Source organism: Varanus komodoensis, unplaced genomic scaffold, assembly GCF_004798865.1.
Source record: "Varanus komodoensis strain SLA01 unplaced genomic scaffold, ASM479886v1 scaffold8, whole genome shotgun sequence".
Classification (NCBI taxonomy): Eukaryota; Metazoa; Chordata; class Lepidosauria; order Squamata; family Varanidae; genus Varanus; species Varanus komodoensis.
Window position 1 is genome coordinate 38404500 of NW_025336481.1, and position 21780 is coordinate 38426279.

At 43.2% G+C, this 21780-nt stretch overlaps 1 protein-coding gene across 4 annotated transcripts in view; it reads left to right on the forward strand.

The window, feature by feature from the left end:
- F13A1 (coagulation factor XIII A chain) overlaps nt 1-21780 on the forward strand; it is a 112966-nt gene that overhangs the window by 11032 nt on the left and 80154 nt on the right. The window contains exons 1-3 of one of the 4 annotated variants that reach the window (XM_044454712.1): nt 1919-1937; nt 10383-10439; nt 11092-11274. In XM_044454712.1, coding sequence (XP_044310647.1) covers nt 11115-11274 — 160 coding nt within the window. In that variant the 5' untranslated portion in view covers nt 1919-1937; nt 10383-10439; nt 11092-11114. Of the gene's footprint in view, nt 1-1918; nt 1938-10382; nt 10440-11091; nt 11275-21780 lie in introns of those variants that run through there. The other 3 variants (XM_044454713.1, XM_044454710.1, XM_044454711.1) reach the window with 3 other exon arrangements.

Here is a 21780-nt window from a genome sequence, read left to right on the forward strand (position 1 = left end):
GAGGTATCCTATCACGCAGGATTTAAAAAAATATAGAATCATAGAAGAGTTGGAAGGAGCCATGAAAGTCCATTGGGTCCTCTCCCTGCTTTTGCAGGTCACCAAGTCACGCTATCCCACTCAGATGGCTGCCCAGTTTCTTTCTGATTGTCTCCAGTGTGGGAGCGCCCACCACCTCTCTAGGCAGTTGGTTCCACTGTCGTATTGCTCTGACCGTGAGGAAGCTTTTCCTGATGTCCAGCCTGAATCTGGGTTGCTGCAACATGAATTGATTATTCTGTGTCCTACATTCTGGCATTAGCAAGAAGAGATCTTGACCTTCCTCTTTGTGACAGCCTTTGAGGTACTTATAGAGGGATATCATGTCCCCCCTCAGTTTTCTCTTCTCAAGGCTGAACATGCCCAGTTCCCTCAATCTCTCCTCATAGGTGTTTCCAAACCTTGGCTCATTTTTGTTGCCCTTTGTAATTTACCTGCATCTTTCTTAAATCTTGGTGCTCAGAACAGGACACACAAAATGAACACCAGCTCTTTGAACCAGGCCTGGAAACCAGTGGAGTGGTTTTAAAGTTGACACTACACAGCTCGACCCAGTCAGTTCTCTAGTGGGCAATATTCTCAACCAGATGAACTTTCTGAGAACTCTTCAAAGGCTGTTGTGCACATGACATGGAATGTTAAAGTCTGAGTCTAGTTTAGATGACACTAAGGAATGAATTACACTAGGTCGGTTGTTCCTATCTTTGAAAGGGTAAACGAATCTAAGAAGTAATCTTGGCTACTGGGCACAGTGCTGGCTCCAAGGACACAGCCAAGCTTTATTTGTTGCCTGTTTTAGAGGGAAGTTACACTTCCCAAAGTGAACATCTATCTCTGAATTTCCCAGCCACCAGTCCTGGAGGCACTCAGCTTCTGAGTTTGCCATTCTGAGTGCCAGTTTTTGATAGAAAGGCAGAGAATCCGTCCGTCCGTCCGTCCGTCCATCCATCCATCCATCCATCCATCCATCCCCTGAGGCTCTGGGGAGTGCCTCTTCCCTTGACGTCTTCTCCCCAGACACCGAACAATCGTCTGGTGCTTTCCTAGCTTTTGTGCAGTCCCCCCCCCCCGCCCCATGCAAAAAGGTTGAAAGGCTAGGCTGAGTTGGTGGCTGTAAGAGAAGTAAACTAAAATGTGCTGCTATTTTGATATTTCTGCCTTACCCCTGTGCTGTTGGCCTGACCACCAGTGCAATCTGGCCCCCGAGAGATTCTCTGAACTGGAATTTGGCTCTTGGACTGAAAAAGGCTCTGCACCCAGACGTCAACAAATCCAAAGTGGTCTGTATTCTGTTAAATGTACTGTGTTGTTCCATTAATGAAATTGGAACTTTGATGTAACAAACCCTTATTTAGCAGAGTGATGTTGGGCAGGGTGGGAAAAATGACATTTCTGAACCCAATGGAATAAACAGTGTGCCCCTAGGAGTTTTTAATCTTTTCAGATTTTGTTTTGGAAAAAAAAATACAGCTCAAGTGATTCCTATGTAGCCTAATATTTCAGTATCATGCAGTGCTTGTGGACATAATTTGGTTTCTAATATTTTCAGGAGCAGTTGAATTTGTTCACCCCCATTGGGTTTCCCAGAACTTTAGGTCTCCCATAGCAGACCATTCCTTCTAGAGCTAACTTAATCAAGATACCTTTCCCACCTAGTCATACTAAAGGAAATTCCTATCTAACTGTATGATTTAATTTGTTCATGCCTGTGAGAATAAATTTGCCATATATTCAGAAAAGATTTATGTGTGAAGACTGCTACTTTGCTACTTTAGTTTTTATCATAGTGTATATCTAACAGCTTCTTTTTCCTTTTCTTTTAAGCAATAAATATCTAGGGATGCTAGCTATCTAGGTGGGTTTACCTGCTGCTCGCATTTTACTCTTTCTGGAACCAGGTAAAGACCTTGTTCTTTTGCTATGCATTTTGGTCTTTCAGTTTCTGTTGTTTTAAATCTGTATTTCAAATCTTTCATTGTTGCTAGATTTCATTTTGCTTTTTATTATTTTATATTGTAGTTTTAAAATTTTAAACTTTTATGTTGCATCATGTAGTATTTTCATAGTTTTAATTGTTGTGTACTGCCCAGAGAGCTCTGGCTATTGCCTGGTATAGAAATGCAAGAAATAAATGCAAGTAAAATAATTTGCATATGGGACAAAAGTGCCCCTGTGTAATATCCTATCTGTCTAAAATAAAAAGGAGAGTTTTCATCTGCTACCATGGGTTGGATCCACTGCACTGGTAGAAGTGGACTTTCCTGCTCCCTCCTTCCCATGGCAGCCCTTCCAGTTCCTAGAAATGCTACATAGAGAGGGCAAGGGATAGAGTAGCCCAGTGTCCTCATTTTCAGAGGACAGTCCTTTGCTGGGTTCTGAAAGAGTGCCAGAGGATGGTTCTCTAGTTGAAGATGCTCTTATTTGAAGGCCTGTCCAATTCCAACTTAAAGACAAAAGCTGTTGCCTGTTAACAGAATCTGAACAACAGACAAAAAAGGTGGGCACACAGGTAACCTATCCATAATCTTTTACAATGCAAACTGTATTTCTACTTAAATTATAGTGATCATTTATAAATCTGCATCTTTCCATTGGTATCTATGTAACTGTAATGGAAATTACCACCTCCTTTTATCCTTGTTGTTTGGTGAAGCAACCTCCCAAGGACAGTGTTTCCTAAAACACCGGGTGGAGGGTCCCTCCATGAGTGGAGTCCTTCCGCTTGAAGAAGATCAATCCTAGATCCAACCATGGAGGTGTGTGTGTGTGTGTTGCCACCACTGAGTTCAGCTCCTATATTTATGGAGAAGAAGAGAGAATTCACAAAAAACAGCACAATACATACTCATGTTTCACACCTCTATTTTTGGATTGCTACTTTGTCAATAATGTAGAAAAGAAGTTTCAACCATAACAACAGAAGACAATGATCCACCATAGAATGAACATGTTCTCCCATGGTCCTTCTGTGGATCATATCAAAGACAGCATTAAGGTCAACATAAGCTATTCATAGGCAACTTTCTAATATATCTGACATATCATTTTGTTATTGGATGGGCAATTCATGTAACTTTTCTTAAATACAGGCACTAGAGTGCTTATATACGTATTGAGTCAGTTCTCTGCTGTATGCATTGTTGGCCTTCCCCAGCTGGCTATCCTCCAGATGCACTGGACCACAAATCCCCATTGCCCATGCAGGTTGGGCATGATGCAGAAGTTGTAGCCTGAAGAAATCTGAAGGACACCAAAGTGGAGAAGTTTTGGTGGCTAGCAATGGACCTCCAATTTCAGTTGAATCCAACATCATGCTCATGGAAGAACAGTAATATGGTGGGTCTTTGTCTTCTCCTCCTCCCACCAGCCACCAGCCCAACATGTCACCCAAAACTCTGCTCTGGAGGGTTCCTAGCTGAACAGAGTAGGTTCTGAGGCTGTGTGTCGGGGCCAGCTGCAGGAGGAGAGGGAATTATTACCCTCCTGGTTCCACTGGCAGAACTGAACCCATCCGTACAATAAGAACACTGGATCACCCCTTCAGTGAAGAAACTAGAGGCTGCAATTGGGACCTTGCTATGTAAAGCCACCACTCAGTTCTTCCCCAAGACAATCATAAAGTAATGGATCCTGTTAACTTGATGAGATCAAGAAGTCTAATAATAATGGGCTCCCAGCATTCTGAATTGCATTTAAAGACCTTGCTAAATATGCCACCCTCACCTGGTGTTTATTAATAGCAAGTTTAAGCAATTAAACTTTCTGCCACCCTGGTGTCAAGAACGGGCCGCAGTTCCATTTGAAAGAGTTCACAGCTAATACTCTGAGATTCTGAGTGAATTACTATCTTGTTGAAAATACTATCTCGTTGCAAATGTGGTACCCAAGGAGTATTTGTTATATTTGCAGTCACAGAGTTACTAACAACATGTCAGGCTTTTGTAATTAATTTCTGGAATGTAATACTTCCCTAAGATTTGACTACCAAATCCATCAATGTTTTAGAAACAGTTTCTCCCAGAACAGTATTTTCCCTTCTTCAAATGTATCAAGAATTTAGCAGAGGATTCAGAATTGACTATTTTAATTTTTCTAGCTATGTGACTTTTGTGTGAATGCATGTGCGTGTGTGTACATGGGGAAGGGGGGAGAGAGAGAGATTATTGGGTAATGAGGGAATGAATAAAACCCTACAGCCCCAGTCAAACCATGCAACAGGATTTACTGTTTGTCTTGACAACACTCTTTGGTTTCGCAAGGACCAAATTAATCTCATTAAGTGTCTATTGCAAAAGTAGGAAAATGTTTTGTGGTGAAGTCAGTGAGCCGAAAAATGAGACACATAATTGTAACATATCATCAGAGGAAAGCAGACTGCTAATGGCTTCTACTGTGGTGACATCCCATTTTAATCATCTGGTGTTGTTGACTAATTCAGGTTCCCTTATAAATATGGTGTCTCTGATTTGATCCCTTGTTAATGGAACCACGGAGTCCACCTTTAATTGGTTGGTGAATACTATAGTGAGATGTCAGAACTTATAATCTTATCAAAAAGTAAAAACCCAACAACTTACTTCAGTAGGTGAGATGAATATCAACTTCCTTTTGCATCTTTTTGGCCCTTTCCCATTTATTATGTGTTTTTTCTGTATTTACGTATGATTTAATAATAAAGCAAATAAATACACAAATAAGTAAAACAAAGTAACTGTATGCCAGCAGGAGAGAGGTATTACTACCAGTCTATACGACTCTGGTGAGCCCGCAACTGGGGTATTGTGCTCAGTTGGGCCCCTCATTACAGAAAGGATATAGCCAGGTTAGAGTCAGTGTAGCATCGGACCACAAGGTTGGTGGCCGGTTTGCAGGGGATGCTGTATGAGGCAAGACTGGGGGAACTGGGTCTCTTCAGCCTGGAGAAGAGGAGACTCAGAGGGGATATGTTGGCGACATACAGGTATGTGAGGGGATGTCACATGGAGATGGGTAGAGACCTGTTCTGCCCTGCAGAGGAAGGCAGGACGTGCTCCAACAGAGCAAAGTCAGGGAACCAAGGTTCCATTTGGATGCCAAGAAGCACTTCCTGGCAGTCAGGACCCCGAACATGTGGAATGGACTTCTACAAGGCTGGACATGCACATGGTGGGCATGTCATGAGCAGAGCCGGCTGGTGCCGGAGGTCAGACTAGATTGCCCAGGAGACCCCTTCCGACTCACTCTGTTTCTATGTTTCTATGATTAATTTAAGCACCTACTCTAGTTGCAGGGAAGAATCTCCCCTCTCCATTCAGTAGACAGGCCAGAGGCCAGGATCTCATGACACAAGAACTCACCATGGGATGATGGATTGTTGTGTCATCTGAACGCAGAATGTTTAGTACAGAGCAGATTCTTGTGTCTGGCTAGAAGCCATGGCTTGTTATAGGGTGGATGTTTCCCAGAAAAGGTTGTTGTCTGTATTCAGGAAACTGATTTTAAGTGTTGCCATGACTGGCTCAGTAAGAACAGCAAAAAGTTCCTGCCATTCACTCACTTTTTACAATTTGGCAGTGACTGCCCTTCCACCAATGCTCAAAGATCATCACTTCTTCCCCAGCATTTTATTTCACTTTTTCTGTGCCTCAAAAATGTGCAACAGGGGTTGTAATTTTTTAATGAGCAGTTATTGCAGGAGCAGAAATTTCCCTTCCATTCAGTTCCCTGCCATCACAGTTGCATATATTTCTCCTCCAGTTCCTTCTCAGTCATTAAATCTGCATATATTTTCCAGGCCAAAAAAATTGCACAGATATTCCTGAAAAAATTTTTTTAACCCTTCAGAGGTAGCATAATAAGACGGAATAAATGAGGTGCAGACAGCACCAGTATTTATGCCTGGCCCCCAGATGGCCTTCATACTTTCAGCAACCTTCTGAGGGTTTTTATCTCCCCTTTTTGAAATAGTGTTGCAAAGGCGGAGGTGCTGAGAAGTGTCAGTTCGACACTTAATGGGAAACAAGGTGAAGGTCTTGCCTGGCCTTTTGGTGCTCATACTTCTTCACCCCTCTGTATTTTCAATGCTTCTGAATTGCACAAATTGCCCCCTCCTTCCCTTTACTATTATTTGTCCCCTAGTGTATTAGCCCATACACTTCACAGCTGAAATGTACAAGGAAATTCATCAGGCAAAGCAACACCTCTCTGACTGCTCTAAGGGTGCCCTTGCAAGAGAGCAATTATAAAATAAAAGGAAATGAAAAAACAGATTGTGAGGCCCTGAAAAATATTTTTTTTAAAGCTGGGGAACAAAAAGGGTTAACCAGAGATGTGGGACAGGGGCAAGAAAATAAGATGGTTCTGGTATATGTGCCTGAGCGGGCTGGGAGACTGAAGGGGAAGAAGAGGAAGAACAAACCATGACAAGCCGCAGAATCCACCAGCTTGCTGTGGGTTGTTCAGTAAGTTATTTGTAGGTTCAGTGTGATGTGTGACTCCACCCCATGACTTATCTTCATTCTGAGCCTTGGAATTGTTACAAAAATGTGCTTGTTCCTTTTCCTGGAGGGTCTCAATTGCCAGGGGAAAAGGGAAGCAACACCCAGATGAGATCTGAATTGCTTATTTTGCATGCAAGAGAGGTCAGCAGCAAAAGTGAAAGCTGACAGAAAGCAAAGAGTTGGGCATGGTCTCTTATACAGGTACAGGTTAACAATCAGCTTTCACTGCACCTGTCAGGGTCTTTCCTTCATACAGTCTTTAGGTTAACAACTGTGCATGTCAAGAGTACTTCCAGGCTAACAATTGATTTGAACATTAATTCTAATGGTGCCTATTCTGGCTCACATCAAGGAAATTTTGTGGCTGGTATTTTCTAGGTAAGCAGCCTATAGTTCCAAGAACAAACTGGGAGCTTAGGCCTTTAACATTTATGGTTAGGCCAAGTGGTCCCTGTTTTGATGTCTGTGCTGAGGCTAGGCAGCTTCAGCCAGGTTAGTGTAGAGGCCTGAGGTTTCTAAAGGTCACTATCAGCTATAGCTCAGGAGGGCATGCCTTGTTCTACTCCTACTTGTTGCTAGGGCAAGCTACTCAGAGCCCTTTGAGTTCAGAGTCTGGGCATTGCTGGGGTACCTGGGTCACAGAAACAGTCTGTGAATTGTTGCCTTTTGCAGTTACAGCAAACAAAGATCTGTATGAGCAGCAGGCCTTTTCTAACAGAATAAACTCAGCTGACAAATTTTTATGGAGTCAATATAGCTGCTCTCCAGCTGATCTTCTGCAGAATATAAATAAATACTGCTGGGCTGGATATTTGGACCCCCCCACCCTTTGAGGAAGGGGGTTGTGGAGTGGTGGTGATGCCACTAAAGAAATTTACTTTTGAACCAGTGGTGTATACTCATTATCACACAGAGCCAAATTTGCTATTCTTGGGCACGCTTCCGAGTATGTGTGTTGAATACTGTTGATTTAGGCTCAGGCCTGCTTTGCAGACAGAACCAGACTAACATGGCAGACTAACTTTTTCCAGCCTAGTGCCCTCCAGATGTTTCCAGATAGAACTCCATGCATTCTTGAGCATTGGTCACAGTCACTAGGGTTGATGGGAAGCCCAAAATTTCTGACTTAGGGAGGTTGTCCTTTTGACATGACTTGTGCTGGGAAATGGAAAGCTGTACATTGCAGGATTTAGATAAGCTTCAAAGGAGATCTGAAGATCTTTCAACCATCTTTCCTAGTATCAATGTTACCACTGATACTAGGAAAATAAAGGAGAAATATAGGCCTATCTCACATTATGGAAAAGCAAACATTCCCTGTGTAATGCAATATGCATTTGCAATTCTCATTATGCCATAATAGAACTGACTGTCATTCTTCAGGAAATGTTTGGCTGCTATTATTTGATTCACTTATTCAGAAATTCCTGATAAGCTTCTGTAAAATCCATGCTTTCTTCAGAAGGCAGTTTGAAAACAACAGACATCCTATTTGACAGTGTTGGACTGTTGGCATGCAATAGCATTTACTGACTTGATGGTATTTGACAGCCATAAAACACACATCATCTGATGGAAAACATGCATTGTTAATATGTATTAGACAGCTGATGTCTTATAAGATTTAATATATGGACTGCCTTAAACCAGCTCTGACCATGGAGTTATCCTCCACATTGTTATTTATTTTGGTGGGCTGTGCTTCTACAGTGACTAATTGAAGAGACTTTTCTAATCTGAGATAAGCCAGGGACTAAGCCCAGGGCTTTCCATTAAATTATGGGGTGAGTTATAGCAAAATATGTCAGAGTACAATAACCAGTACATAAACTGAACCCAGAAACTGAATAACAAGCACAGGAATGTGGGAAGATCCATGCCAGGTCCATCCAGTCCAGTGCTCTGTTTATGCCATGGCCAATTGGCAGCCCATAGGAAACCTAGAAGCAGGACATGACTGCATGACTGCAACAGGACCGTTCTCCAGCCTGGATACACTGCCTCTCCTACTGGAGGTAGCATGCAGCCATCAGAACTGGGAGCCATTGATAGCCTTTTCTTCCATGGATTGTCTAATCCTCCTTTCAAGCCATCTCGTGGAAGTGAATTCCATAGATGGTATGAAGAAGCACTTCCTTTTATCTCCCCTAAATCTCCCACCAATCAGTTTCATGGGTTGACCCCAGGTTCTAGTATTCTAGAAGAGGGATTAAAATGCCTCTCCCTCCACTTTCTGCATGCCTTGCTCAAATTTGTACACTTCTAGCATGTCTCCCCTTACGCACTGTTTTTCAAAGCCAAACAATCCCATATAGACAGATCCAATCTGTGATAATTTTATTAGTCCTTTTCTGCACTTTTGCAACAACATCTCAAGGGATCATTCTACTGGTCCCCAGAAGGGCAGCAGAAGGGCCTTAGGATGCAGTTGGAATGCAGCTCCATTGGCAAAGAGGGAGGCTAACCATAAGGATAACATGTGTGTTTTCAGAGGTTCTCCTGGAGTGGTGGCAGAAAGCTGAGCCACCACTGATGTCCAGCTAGCAGTGCTTTGCTGGTGGGGAGAGGTGGAACAGAATGTAGTACTCCACATGCTGAAGAAGAGGCTGTAGAGATGCAGGGTCCCCATGTTCCCCAGAATCCCCCCCATCTATCAAAAGTATGCCCAGTCCATCTCATTGCACAGGGCCAGCCCTGTTATTAAGCAGAATGAATGAACTGTCTCAGTGGCAGATATTGGGGCAGGGGTGCAAAGAAAGGGGGGCATTAAAATGTCAATGGATAAACCTGTTTATGCCATGTGGCCCTCTTAAGATGCAATAAGACTCAACCCCCAATTGGGTCAACTTTTGAATGGGGTGGGAATCTCGTCTTGGCCTTTGCTTGAAGCAGCAAAAGATCCTAGGTAGGGCCTGCCATTGTCAGTGTGAGTGTGTAGGGAGATAAAAGGGAAGAAAACCAACATAGAAAAAGCTGCCCTGCCCAGAGGGAACCAGGTGACTTTGGAATGGCTCTGCTCTGGAATCTTCCCATCAATGTCATTACAAGATCATACAGCAAAAATAAAATGCAAAGCAGAATAAAAAAGATCATTGAAGGTTTCGAAGCCCAGGAAATAAAAACAGTATTTTCCTGGTGCCAAAAGGTAGGACAAAGTAGCTTGCAGAGCTTTGCCACTAAGAAATGGCCAATCCACCACCTCTGAAAGTTTGCAAAAGTCTAAAAATGTGAATTTCAAATGTGAGCCCCAAATATCACATCAAAATCCAGATTTGAATTCTCCATCACAATGGTCAACCTTCATCTGTGTTTTTTTGTTCTGTTTTGCTTTGCTTTAAGGTGTTCACACAGGTACTTAAAGACCTATTCACTCAAGATTCCACTTCCCTTTCTGTTAGGTAGCTGCTAAGTACAGCCAAACATACTGTCAGGTTGACGACTTTTATATTGGATTCATGAGCTGCTTTGTCTACCTCTGACCTCACCTTGAAGACATGCTGGTCTTGGGACTGTCTTGTTCTATAGATGACGCATCATCCAACAGGGATGTAAAAGCTGTTTTCATGGCTCAGGAAGCCATTGTTCTTTGTATTTTAGCATGGCTATAGAGACTTCCAACCCCCTTCCCAGGTGTGCCTCTGAGGTTTGCTCTAATTGCCTCTGAGAACAGGACTTCTCACCAGCTCCTCTGAACATTCTTGCTGTGGTGGAAGGACAAGCAAGGGAGGGTAGGAAAAGAACCTATACTGCTGCTGCTGATTGAGAGTAACTCTGCTGTTGCAGGCATGGAGGGGAGGGGATAGAGGAAGGGGTGGGGATGACAGAGGCCATATATAACAAGGGCCCAACCCTATCTTTTGCCAGAGTTTGCAGCACTTGTGAAACCGGGGAGGAACCAGGAGGAGATCATCAAAATACAAGGTATCTCTCATCTAGCCAGCTGAATGTTGAAATGCTCTTAAGGATTTTGTCTGTGTTTTGTATGGCTGCTTGACTTGATTTTTGAAAGGAGCTTGACCTTTCTCTCAATTTGTATGCATCCTCTGAGAGATTTCCAGAGGAATTTCCAGAAAGATGCCATATGGTCACACCCCTGCTTTGATACAGGAATAACAAGTTCCATCTAGTTAATGCATAAATGCGAAATATATATTGATATATTGCTTTTTTTACTAGCTTATCCAGGGTTGTAGGATAATTGTAGGTTTGTATCTAAATGCCTATCACTTAACTTTCCTAATAACCTTTCCCCCATCATCATCATCAATAAAAATGATGATGTTGTATTGCATGAGATTTTTGAAAAGTTGGGCATTCAATGACTTTCTGAGAGATCATTTAAAAAGCTGATCTTCTTCCATGCTATGTTTTATTGTGCAACAGCCACCAGGAAAAAAACCACACACACCCCTAGGGCAGCAATCTGACATTGGATGGAAGTTTTAGGCTTCTGTTTTTCTATATCTTTTCAAAGTCTACCCAAATCCCAGCTTGGTAGCATCACATGTGTGATACAGTGTTGACTCACTTGCATTTCCCCCCTTTTCCCCCTCCTTACTTTCTTTCTTTAAAGAAGATATCAGTGAGATAATTGCAATGACTGAACCTGTGGCTGCTGAGAGACCGAAGAAAAAGGTAGTCCCCGCTGGCCTGAGTGGGCGAAGAGCGCTCCCACCCAATGTCTCCAATGAGGAAGAAGATGAGATCCCTACGATGGAAGCAACTGGTTTCGTCCCCAGGGGATTTCAACTGGATGGTATGGAAAAAATCACCGCTTTTTAAAATAGCAAATTACGCCTGCCCTGGGCATACAACTAGGCTAGTATTAATGAAAAGTGTTGACATTCTGAAAGAATCCAGTCTTCCACAGTATTCCTTAAAATCTGAACTCAGGGCCTTTTGAGTGGGATGGGAATGAATCCTCAATGCAGAAGCAGTGCTGAAGGTGGGATTTAATACCCCCATTTACTTCTGTTGTGAAGCACAAAATTAACATTTCTTGTCACTCTGCCCACTTATTCCATACATTATAACTGCTTGTGCATTCCTAATATGTCATCTTCATTCAATCTGAGGGCCAGATTCCACTTCTAAGATGTTCACATTCCAGTGGCTGATGGAACCAAAAAGCAATGGAGGCAAGGCCAAAATGCCAAAACTATCAGCATGTTGTTACTTAAAACTTTTACTGGTAGTAAGCAAATGCTACTAACTAAAGATGTGTGACCATCTGAAGAACACCAGAAGGCCTGTTCAGGAGAACTGCACTTGGCTGCTTGTTCTGCACTCTCATGACTGCAAGAGAAAAAGCAGCTTTGTACTTTTAACACATCAGTGCAACCACAAGAATAAAATGGAACCCACCCCTCTGCTGTCTGACCATGACATGTTTTTAAAAACAAGAACAGAAGGGTGCTTCAGCAAACAATATTAACTCTAGTGGGACTTGGAGTGCTTCATCACCTGCTGCCCTCAGGTAGCCATATGAGTCCAGGCAGAATTTCTGGGCCTGAGGGGATTTCAGAGCATGGCCTTCAAATTGTAGCTGCTTCCTAATTTTGGAAGCGTTGTTTTTATTCCTGGTCCGTCACCCTTAACTAGTTGAAAAAGATGGCGTGGCCACGGTAGGAACTACCTTTGCCATCCCGCAACTAAGTCCAGCGTGTGCAAAGAACCTAGTCCGTGTTGCTTCTCTGCTTGAGCCCATCTCCCTTTCCCGCGTCTTCCTTGGTTCTCCCTCTTTTGAAGGTTACATCAGCCATTCGCCAACCTGGTGCACTCCAGACTGCAACAGTCACTGGGAGGAAATGATAGTTGTGAATGATGGGAATTGCAGTCCAACACATCTGGAGAGTACAAGGCTGGGGAAGGCTGTTTTGGAAGTCAGCTTTGCGGGGCAGGAATTTGTGTCATTCCCTGAAAAGTGCCAGGCCAAATAGATGGTGCTACATCACCCAAACTGTTTAATCATTATTTAGCATATGGATGCCATTGGAAAGTATCTGACACACAGAGAGACATTTTCTGTTCTGATTTTATAGATTGGCTAATGACATACTGTTTTATTATTCATATTACCAGAACAAACCGATATTCACAATGCATTATGTAAGGGTTTTTATCATTAAAAAAGAAAAACGACAGAGAGAGAAATCAATGAAATGTCTGCATTATATGAGCTCCTGAATACACAGAGTTTTTTGTCAAGATGTTCCCAGGAAAAAAAATACCTTGATGTCTCTGAGTAAGCACTGATCAGGCAGCATATCTGGAGGTGACTGCCTCTCTATAAGGCCCTGTAATGTCTTTTATCTGTATAGTTCAGAGGTGGGAAACTTTAGCTCCACTGGGGGTTCCCCCATCCCACCCAGATGGGTGGTGAACTTGTTGTGGCTACAAAAGTGGCCAGCTTGCCAAAAAAACTGAGGTGTGGCAACAGGCTGTTCCTTGTTGGCAACCAGAACAAGGCACAACTTCCCATTTGCAAGTATTTATTTGTCTGCAAAATTGCCATGGTGGCAAACTGTGTGCAGAGACAAGGCAGCTGCAATAGTGATATAGGTTTTTCAGAAGAATATCAACAGGAAAATTTCCCAGAATTTTTTTTCTGAACAACATAAAATTAATCTGCATACAAAGTTTTACAACTTTTAAAAATACTGCATGCCAGTCATGTCTAATGCAAATAAGGGTGCTTTTCATAGAGACATTTTTATTTATTTCAAAAAATGTTCTGATACTTTACAGAGAACTAATTTGGCCTTGTTATTTTATTTGCATTTAGTAAACAAAGTTTCTAAAAAGTAACTTATGTTGCTTTTTGTCCTGATACACCACAAGTATTTGATATGAAATACCCACATACTTAATCTGGTTTAAATTGTAGGTTGTATAGACCTTTATAATATTTGTAAATATAGCATGCAGTTTCCTTATATTATTTAAAATTAAAAATATAAATGAAACATTCTGAGAATTGTTCACACTAAAGGTGAAGTGCTGTGCAGGCTTAAATGGAAAAAAGTCTTGCAACTTCCAGCATTTGTGGTACTAGGAAGGACTTAGGTGGCACTGCATGTGGCAGGACAAGTACAAGAAAAAAAGCCCTGCAACAGATATTAATTTGACCAAATTAAAGTTAACCAGAGATAATGTATTCTAGAAAGAACTCATCTATTTCCATGAGTTCAGGTTCTCCCACTAAGGTGGCCGGCGCAGGGTGTTTGCTTGCTTGTTTGTTTTTGTCATTATTCCTTAGTTCCACTTAACTCTGAATTTCACTCTGTATGTATTTCAATGACTCGTGTGTATTATCTCATCCTTGTTAGGAATAATTACTCAAAAACCATTAACTACAAATTTGAAACTGCAAAGCTTTCCAAGTATTGTGTTTGCCCTATATTCAGTTTCATTAATGAACTTATGAAAGGGAAAATTTTCTGGAAATAAAGCACTGGAGAAATCCCTCTTTTGGAAAATTCCCCAGCCCACTTCCCTGTGCTGTAAAACCGGCCATGGGGGCTGCCCGTGTTCCATCCCTGGGGGTCCTACATGATTCATTCACTCAGCAGGTAAGGTAGATCAAAATTATTTCTGTTTTTCTGTTAAAGAAAGTGGAGAAAAGAGTAGCCCACCCAAAATCAGAGAATGAAGATGTGCATGCATGCACACACAGAGTTACATTTATATGCTCCCTCTTGCTGGGAACGCAAAGTAGTTTACATGGAGGTGCTCTGCTCCATTTCATTGCACAACAACCCAGTGAGGTAGGTGAGGGTGATAGTGTCTGTCCCAAAGTCACCCAGTGAATTTCATGGCCAAGTGGAGACTTAGAACCCAGATCATCCAAGTCCCTCTCTGGCATTCTAACCACTACACCACCTGGTTGCACATATTTGAACTTCATAGAATCATAGAATAGTAGAGTTGAAAGGGCCAGAGGGCCATCAGGTCCAGTCCCTGCTCAGTGCAGGACTCCAAGTTAAACCATCCCTCTCAGATGCCTGTCCAGTTGTATCTTGAGTGCCTTCAGTGTGGGAGAGCCCACAACCTCGCTAGGTTATTGGTTCCATTGTCGTACTGCTGTCACAATCAGCAAAATTTTCCTGGTATCTAGCCAGAATCTGGCTTTCTGTAACTTGAGCCCATTTTTCCATGTCCTGCACTCTGGGATGATCAAGAAGAGATCCTGTTCTTTCTCTGTGTGACATCCTTTCAGTTACTTTTAGCGTGATCTCTCATCTCCCCTCAGTCTTTTCTTCTCCAGGCTTAACATGCCCAGTTCTCTTAATCTCTTCTCACAGAACTTTCCACTCCCTGGATCATCCTCATTGCCCTCCTCCGAACCCTTCCCAGCTCGTCTGCATCTTCTTAAACTGTGGTGCACAGGACTTCAGATGAGGCCTAACCAGCACTGAGTAAAGGGGAACTAGTACTTCACGGGATTTGGAAGTGATACTTCTATCAGTGCAACCTACAATAGCATTTGCACTTTTTGCAGCCACATCACATTGTTGACTCATATTCAGCTTGTGATATACAACAATTCCAAGATCCTTCTCACTTGCAGTATTGTTGAGCCAAGTGTTCTCCATCTTGTAACAATGCATGTGATTTCTTTTTCCTGGGTGCACAACTTGGCATTTGTCCCTCTTGAATTCATTCTGTTGTTTTCAGTTCAGCCCTCCCAAGATCACGTTGAATCTTCTTTCTGTCTTTCAGGGTATTAGCTATACCGTCCAGTTTTGTGTCACCTGTAAAACTGATAAGTGTTCCCTGTGCTTCTTCATCCAAATCATTAATAAAAATGTTAAAGAACACTGGACTCAAGACTGAACCCTGCTGGACTCCAGTGGTTACCTTTCCCCAGTTTAGGAAGGTGCCTTGGCTATTTCATGATGAAAACTATTGGCAAAATTAGATATATCATTGAATATATCTTTGCAGTCTAAGTATTAGTATTAGTATAATTAGCATAAGTATTAATTTCCATAGCTAAAATTTTCTGCACAGTTCACTGCAAGTCACAGATACGATCATAAAAATTGGCATAAAATCAGCATAAAATGCAGCTTCCATCAAATGCAGCTTCCATCAAATTATGCCATAATATTTCAAAATTTCAAATTTCAATTAAAAACCTTTACCTGTTAAAGCAATTGGCATGCTCCATCAACTGCATGGAGCACCTGGAAGTCAAGGACAGCCTTACCTAGTGCTAAAAAGGTGACAAAGGTTGGCCTAAGTGGACCTCTGGTCATCCTGCAACTGTGGGGCTACCACTGAGAAGGCCTCCTCCCTGAGTCCCCCTGCACAATAATGTGCAAGTGTCACAAAGATGCCAATCCCATCAAGCTTGGAGCAGTGGGTGAGAAGATCCAAGGTGCAGCCATCACCAAGGCAGGTTTCAGCCCATTTTCCTCCTGCTGCGATCCTGAAGAAACTTCCCCCAGTGCACTGCTGTAGTGCAGACACCTCAGCCCTTGAGAATGTGCAGGCTACTGTCACCCAGAAAAAAAAATCCGTTTTAATGTCTTGAAAAATACCTCTCTCACCAAATTGTCAAACCTCTCAGCTCTGCTTCAGGGACTGAAGTAGCCTTCTCTGACACCAGACAGGTTGGAGCACTGTTCTCTGATGGGGATGCTGGGAGATGTCCAACCCCTCTGCAGGACACCGGGTTAAGGAAGGCCGGACTGATGTGTTGGCCCTGGTCAGCATTTCTCCTTTTGCTCAAACTTGGAAGTTTATTCTGTGCATTGGTTGCTGGCATTTTGCCTGTGCTGGTACAGAAGTTGTGTGTATGGGGTGGGGGGGGGGAGCGAGCGAGTGAGCGAATGAAGGAGAGAAGAATTATTCCAGGTGCTGCCATAGTCATGGTAGAAAGCCCCACGGGGATTTCCTCATATCAATTATCAACAATTTTGTCAGGCTTGTTGTAAATTGGCTGCTGGCGTGTGTGCAAGTGAGTGAGGTGAGCAGATGGTCCTGGCGTGAGGACTCAATGGGGGTGTGATTTTCATGAAAATCTGCTGCCATGGAAATGGGGAATAGACCAGAGGGCTGGGTGACCGGAGATGCTGTGCTGATATATTTCTGTCTTGCTGAAGGACCACCTGGAACTCTGGCCAAGCAGGAGTTAACACACTGGGGTCAAAGTTGATGGACTCCCAAGCCCCCCTACTCCACTTTCCCCCTTTTAAAAAAGAACTGTTGCAAATCCTTAGATGGCCTTGAAAATGGATTGCATTGCTTTACTGCAACAGAGGCTGGTTTGTTTATTCAGTATTTGTGACCTTTGCTTTTTCTCCAAGGAGCCTAAGGCAATTGCCCTCTCCTTTTATCATCAAAAGCACCAAGTGAGGCTGGCACATCTGATAGTCAGTGACCAGCCCAAAGTCATCCAAGGACTGTCCTGGCCAAGTCCAGGCTAGAATCAGAGTTTCCCAGTCACATTCCAGGTGTACCAAACTTCTTTCAGCCTGGTGGCTGAATTCCACCTCAGAGAAGCTCATGGGGTCTCATTCTGGTGATGTGCGGGGCTGGAAGGAAAAGAAGGACAGTGCAACATACCAAAAATGCCAGCAATGTTTAGCATACAGGATCTCCTGCCAGGGAACTAAGTACTGGGAAAGACATTTCAATCTTTTAGAATGGGAAAAATGCACAAACCACAAGTAACCAGCCAGTGGTTGGAGGAAAGTAGGTGGGTACCTGGGTCTGAGTTTCTGTGTCCCTGCTATAAGCACCACATCATACTGGTTCTCTTAGGGGTAGATGTCACCAAAGAAATGGGGTTGCTACCAAAAGTCACTGTTTCTGGATCAACCTCTTGCCTTCTGTGTAACATTGAGTAGTACTGCTTAATACAGGTACGGGCAGAAGGTGGATTGGGGCATACTGGTAGATCTCTGGGTGATTTGCAGTAGATTGGCAAGGATTCTGACTTTCAGTTGTTTGACAATTGCAGCCACAAAATCATTCTCCCCTGCCTTAAATCTTACTGCTGGAATGGAGAAGGCTCAGCTCACAATGGAAATGGATTTTTCACGGAACAGCAGTGAATTCCATTAATTTTTAGTACTTGAAACCAATTCTGGGTCCCAGAAACCTTTAATTATGAGCATGTGTCTTTGATACAAGACTCTGGTTGTATGTTCTGGAAAAAAGCAAAGTAAATCCTGAAATCTGGATGTCTGCCCATCCCTGAGTGAACACACATCATGTGGTGTACTTCTTATTAAACCAAGATACCCTGTGTTCCTATTAAAATGTTCAAGGAACAGGGCCAGCCCAAGTTATTTTGTTGCTTGTGGCAAAGAGCAATAAAGCACTTCTTTGCATTCTGTCTGCAAAAACGGAATGGGCTGGCAGAATTATCTGCCTTCAGCACTGATGTTGGGACAGCATCCTCCAGCGCACCTCAAGAAAGCTGGCTATTTTAAGAGGTTCAGAATAGGCTGAATGGTACACAGTTCTCTCTTCCAACAAGGTTTTGCCACCTCCCAGCATCTGCTGCCTGAGGTGGCAGCTTCACTCTGTCAAAGAAGCTGAGAACACTTATGAAGCCAATAAAAAGGAGCCAATTTATTTAAAAAATAGCAATAAAAGAAAAGAGGAAATGAATAAAAGCTGCCCCCTCCAAAAAACAAAAACAAAACAGATCTCTTCCAGATGAGGCTTTAATAGAGAATGAAGTTTATGGGAGGTCCAGATGCTATTGTCTTCTATCCATGACCTTTTCATGTCTTCTTACTGCTTCTTCCGTCTTTTTCCTTAACACAGAAAATGTGTTAAGAAGAAAAAGACAAAACAGCTGCACTGTGCCTTCTCTTGCTAGCACAAGGGGTTCTCTGACTGGAGGAACCCCAAAATTTGGCAGTTCAACATAAACCATGATGCACATCCAGACATGGCCAATGAGTGGACTGGTGTGGGTTTCTGTACTCCTTGGCCTTTTTAGGGCTATTAATGGTCAAAACGTGGGCATGAAGCTTATGCCATAACATTAATTAACATTTTATTCTTAACATGAATATCCTCACCTAGATCCAGATGTTTCTGACCATCAGCCCCAGCTAACATGTCCAATGGCCAGAGGCTAAGCTCTAAAAATTCTGGATGCTACCAGTCATTTGGATATAGGAAAATCCATGTTCCGGCTGATAGGCAAGCTTACTAAGAAAACCCTTACACAATTTTAGAGAGGAGAACAGTGCAAAGATCATAAAATACTGGAGAAATGAAAAACAGAAGAACATTATAGATACATCACTTCTGGTTCCTATTTAAGTCAGCATCCCTTTCAGAACTGCAGGAAAAATAACCCTCAGGGGGTCTGCACTTCCTAATCCTTCTGTATATTGCAAATTATCCACAAATAGTTCTGTCTGGTTTTCATCCCACATGGATCACCATGGCATCTGAGCACTTTCATCACGTATCCTCAACATGTAATGATTGTCTGCTTTCCACTGTGAATTAGTCGTGAAATAGTGCAACAGGCTCAGCTCTGTGGGCATTTTTCAATCAAGAATTGCTTCAGAACTAATTAGCCAACTAATTCTGCAACTCAAGAGCAGGTCCCTGTCAGGGAGTGAGGCTCATTATTGGCCATGGGGAAACCCTGCAAACGCTGAGCATGGCGGGGTGGGGTGGGGGGACACATGGCTTTGGGTTCCTGCAGAAGATCAACTGTCTTTCAGTACAAAACATTCACTCCAGTGAGTGAGCAGATCATGGAAGAGAAAGGACTGGTCAAGTTTTCCTTGACATAATATTGACACATCTCCAAAATTCTCTGTTTATCCATTAATGCTTTAAAATGACAGTAAACCATGTTGAGAGCATTTGTCAGTGAGGAGAAACATAAGTTAAATCAGTTAATAAAAATCAGAGGTAAATATTCTTGAAACAAATCTGGGTAGAAGGAAGAAAATATCTACTCCATCCTCCCACAACCTGACTCCCTGCAGGTGCATTGGACTGCATCGTCCATGATTACTAATTGCAGTTCAACAAAACTGGAGAGAGTATCACTTTGCAGAAGGCTGACACACACACACATGCACACACACTCACACACAGCAGTCTGACAACATGTTAATTCACACTCAGTGGCTGAGCATAGGTTGAGGGTAAGTTGTTGCTGAAATGTGGGTTATCACCTGAAGCCAACCAAGATAACAAACCATGGTGGACAACCCATGGTTCACAATCCAACAATAAACCATGTATTCTCTTTGTGGGTTGTTCAAAGCCAGTGCAGCTGACAACACAGTTCAGACAATACAAGAACTTGCATTTCAAAGAACAACCAAGGTTCAATTAGAACCTGTACTCACCCTATCCTCAACCCCTGAGTCTGAATTGTATTGTCTCAATCCAGTCACACTGACATGCACACACACCTCTCTCCAAATTCAGGCTTAAGATCATAGGAGACTTCCTTACACTGAGTCTGACCCTTGGTCCATCCAGCCCAGTATGTGTGACACTGACTGGCAGCAGCTCTCCAGGGTTTTAAGCAAGATGATTTCTGAGTCCTACCTGGAGATGCCACAGATTGAGCCCTTTGCCTCTGCACATAAAGCACATGTTTTACCACTGAGCTATGGCCACTTTTCTGACAATACAGTTACCCTTCCCCCCTCCAATCCTAGTATCTATATCTAAATCTGCCTCTTTACAAGCATAAAGAAGTGGACCTCCTGAGACTCATTCTTTGCCAACTTTCCAAGAGTTGCCACTACTGGATTCTGAAGCAGAGGACACCATGAAAGAGGGGAGGAGTATCCAGGGGGGGGGGGCAGGAGTCTTTGAAGTCCCATCAAGGTTGTTGCCCACAGCTTCCCAGACAAGTTTCGGAAGAGATGGGAGGGGAGGGGAGGGGGGGAGGGGAGGGAGAGCCATGATTCCTGGTTCCTGATCCTGTGATGAGCCACTGGAAGAGACAAGCCATTAATTGAGAGGGCTTGCATATAACTTATTGGCTAGCTGTCCACCACGGTGCAACCTGGTGGAATGAATTGGGGAGATTTTTCCATTTGGGTTCAACTGTCATTCGTTGCATTAGCTGTGAAGTGCCAATAAAGATCGGCATTGCCTGGCATCTTGGAGCCTCAGGCAAGGAAGGAGGGGTTGGGGTCATGATGACTCTTGCTGAAGCCTCCAGCCAGAGTAGAAAGCAGCCAGCTAGTCAGAAAAATAGTCAGGCCTGCCCTGCAGCTTTCTGTGCCAGGGGAAGACAGCCAAAAGTATGCACAGGCCTGAGGAGGGTCACCTAGCCTGTTGGGGACCAAAACAACATCACACGGCATGGCCACGCCATCTTAGAGGCCTGGTCACGTCCCTGACGTGTATCGTGTGTATCGGAAAGATGACCCTCCAGACCCATCTGCTGGAGCTAGTTTTGCTGTGCTTGAACCTCTCACATTTGGAGACATGCCCCTGGAGGAATCTGGAAGGCAACTGGCTACACATGCAACCTTCACAGGTAAGGTAAGGCCTTCAAGCCATAGATTGCCCTCCCCTCCTTCCTGTAGGTGCCTGCACATTTCCCTGGGACCACTGGAACTTATCAGCATGTAAGCGTGCCTGGGAACACAGCCTTACTGTAATAAATGGAGGTTTTTAAATCCTAAAGAACTGGAGTTACTAAGAATTCCTCCTGTGCCTTGGAAAACAAAGGGCTTTTCTCTGTGTAGATCTGATTCATGCACTGATGCGGGTGGCAGAACAAAGTTCAAATGATGCTTTAGCATTGTGGAAAGAGTCTGCTGGGACTTCTGCATGATGAGGCTGAAACCTGCTTTCAGCGTGGCTTTTTGACAACGATACTGCGTGATTAATCCTCCGAGAGCAACCAGTGTGACTTTCTCTAGTCCCACCCAAGGACAAGCCTTATTAAAGTGTTCCTATAATAGCCTGCAGTTTAAGGGGACAAATATTTTCTTAGGACGACCACAGAGCTGGTTGGTCTGATGTTACAAGAAGGGCGCTCAGCTGTTGAATTAAAATTTAATTTGAAGGTGGTAGGGCTGCCTCCACTACACAGTCTGTGGCTTTGCGGTGCCTGCATCCTTGATGAGGCCTCATTTATGGCCTGTCAGGTCATAAGTCAGGTTGTTCAGGAGTTTGGAACGGGAAATTCAAATGACTTGAGCTAAGACGGGCAGCTTTTAATAAGGGCCATTGCAGTGTAAATACCTGAACTGCTTGTATATGGCATACTGGTATTCCCCATTGCTATTATGTACCCCCC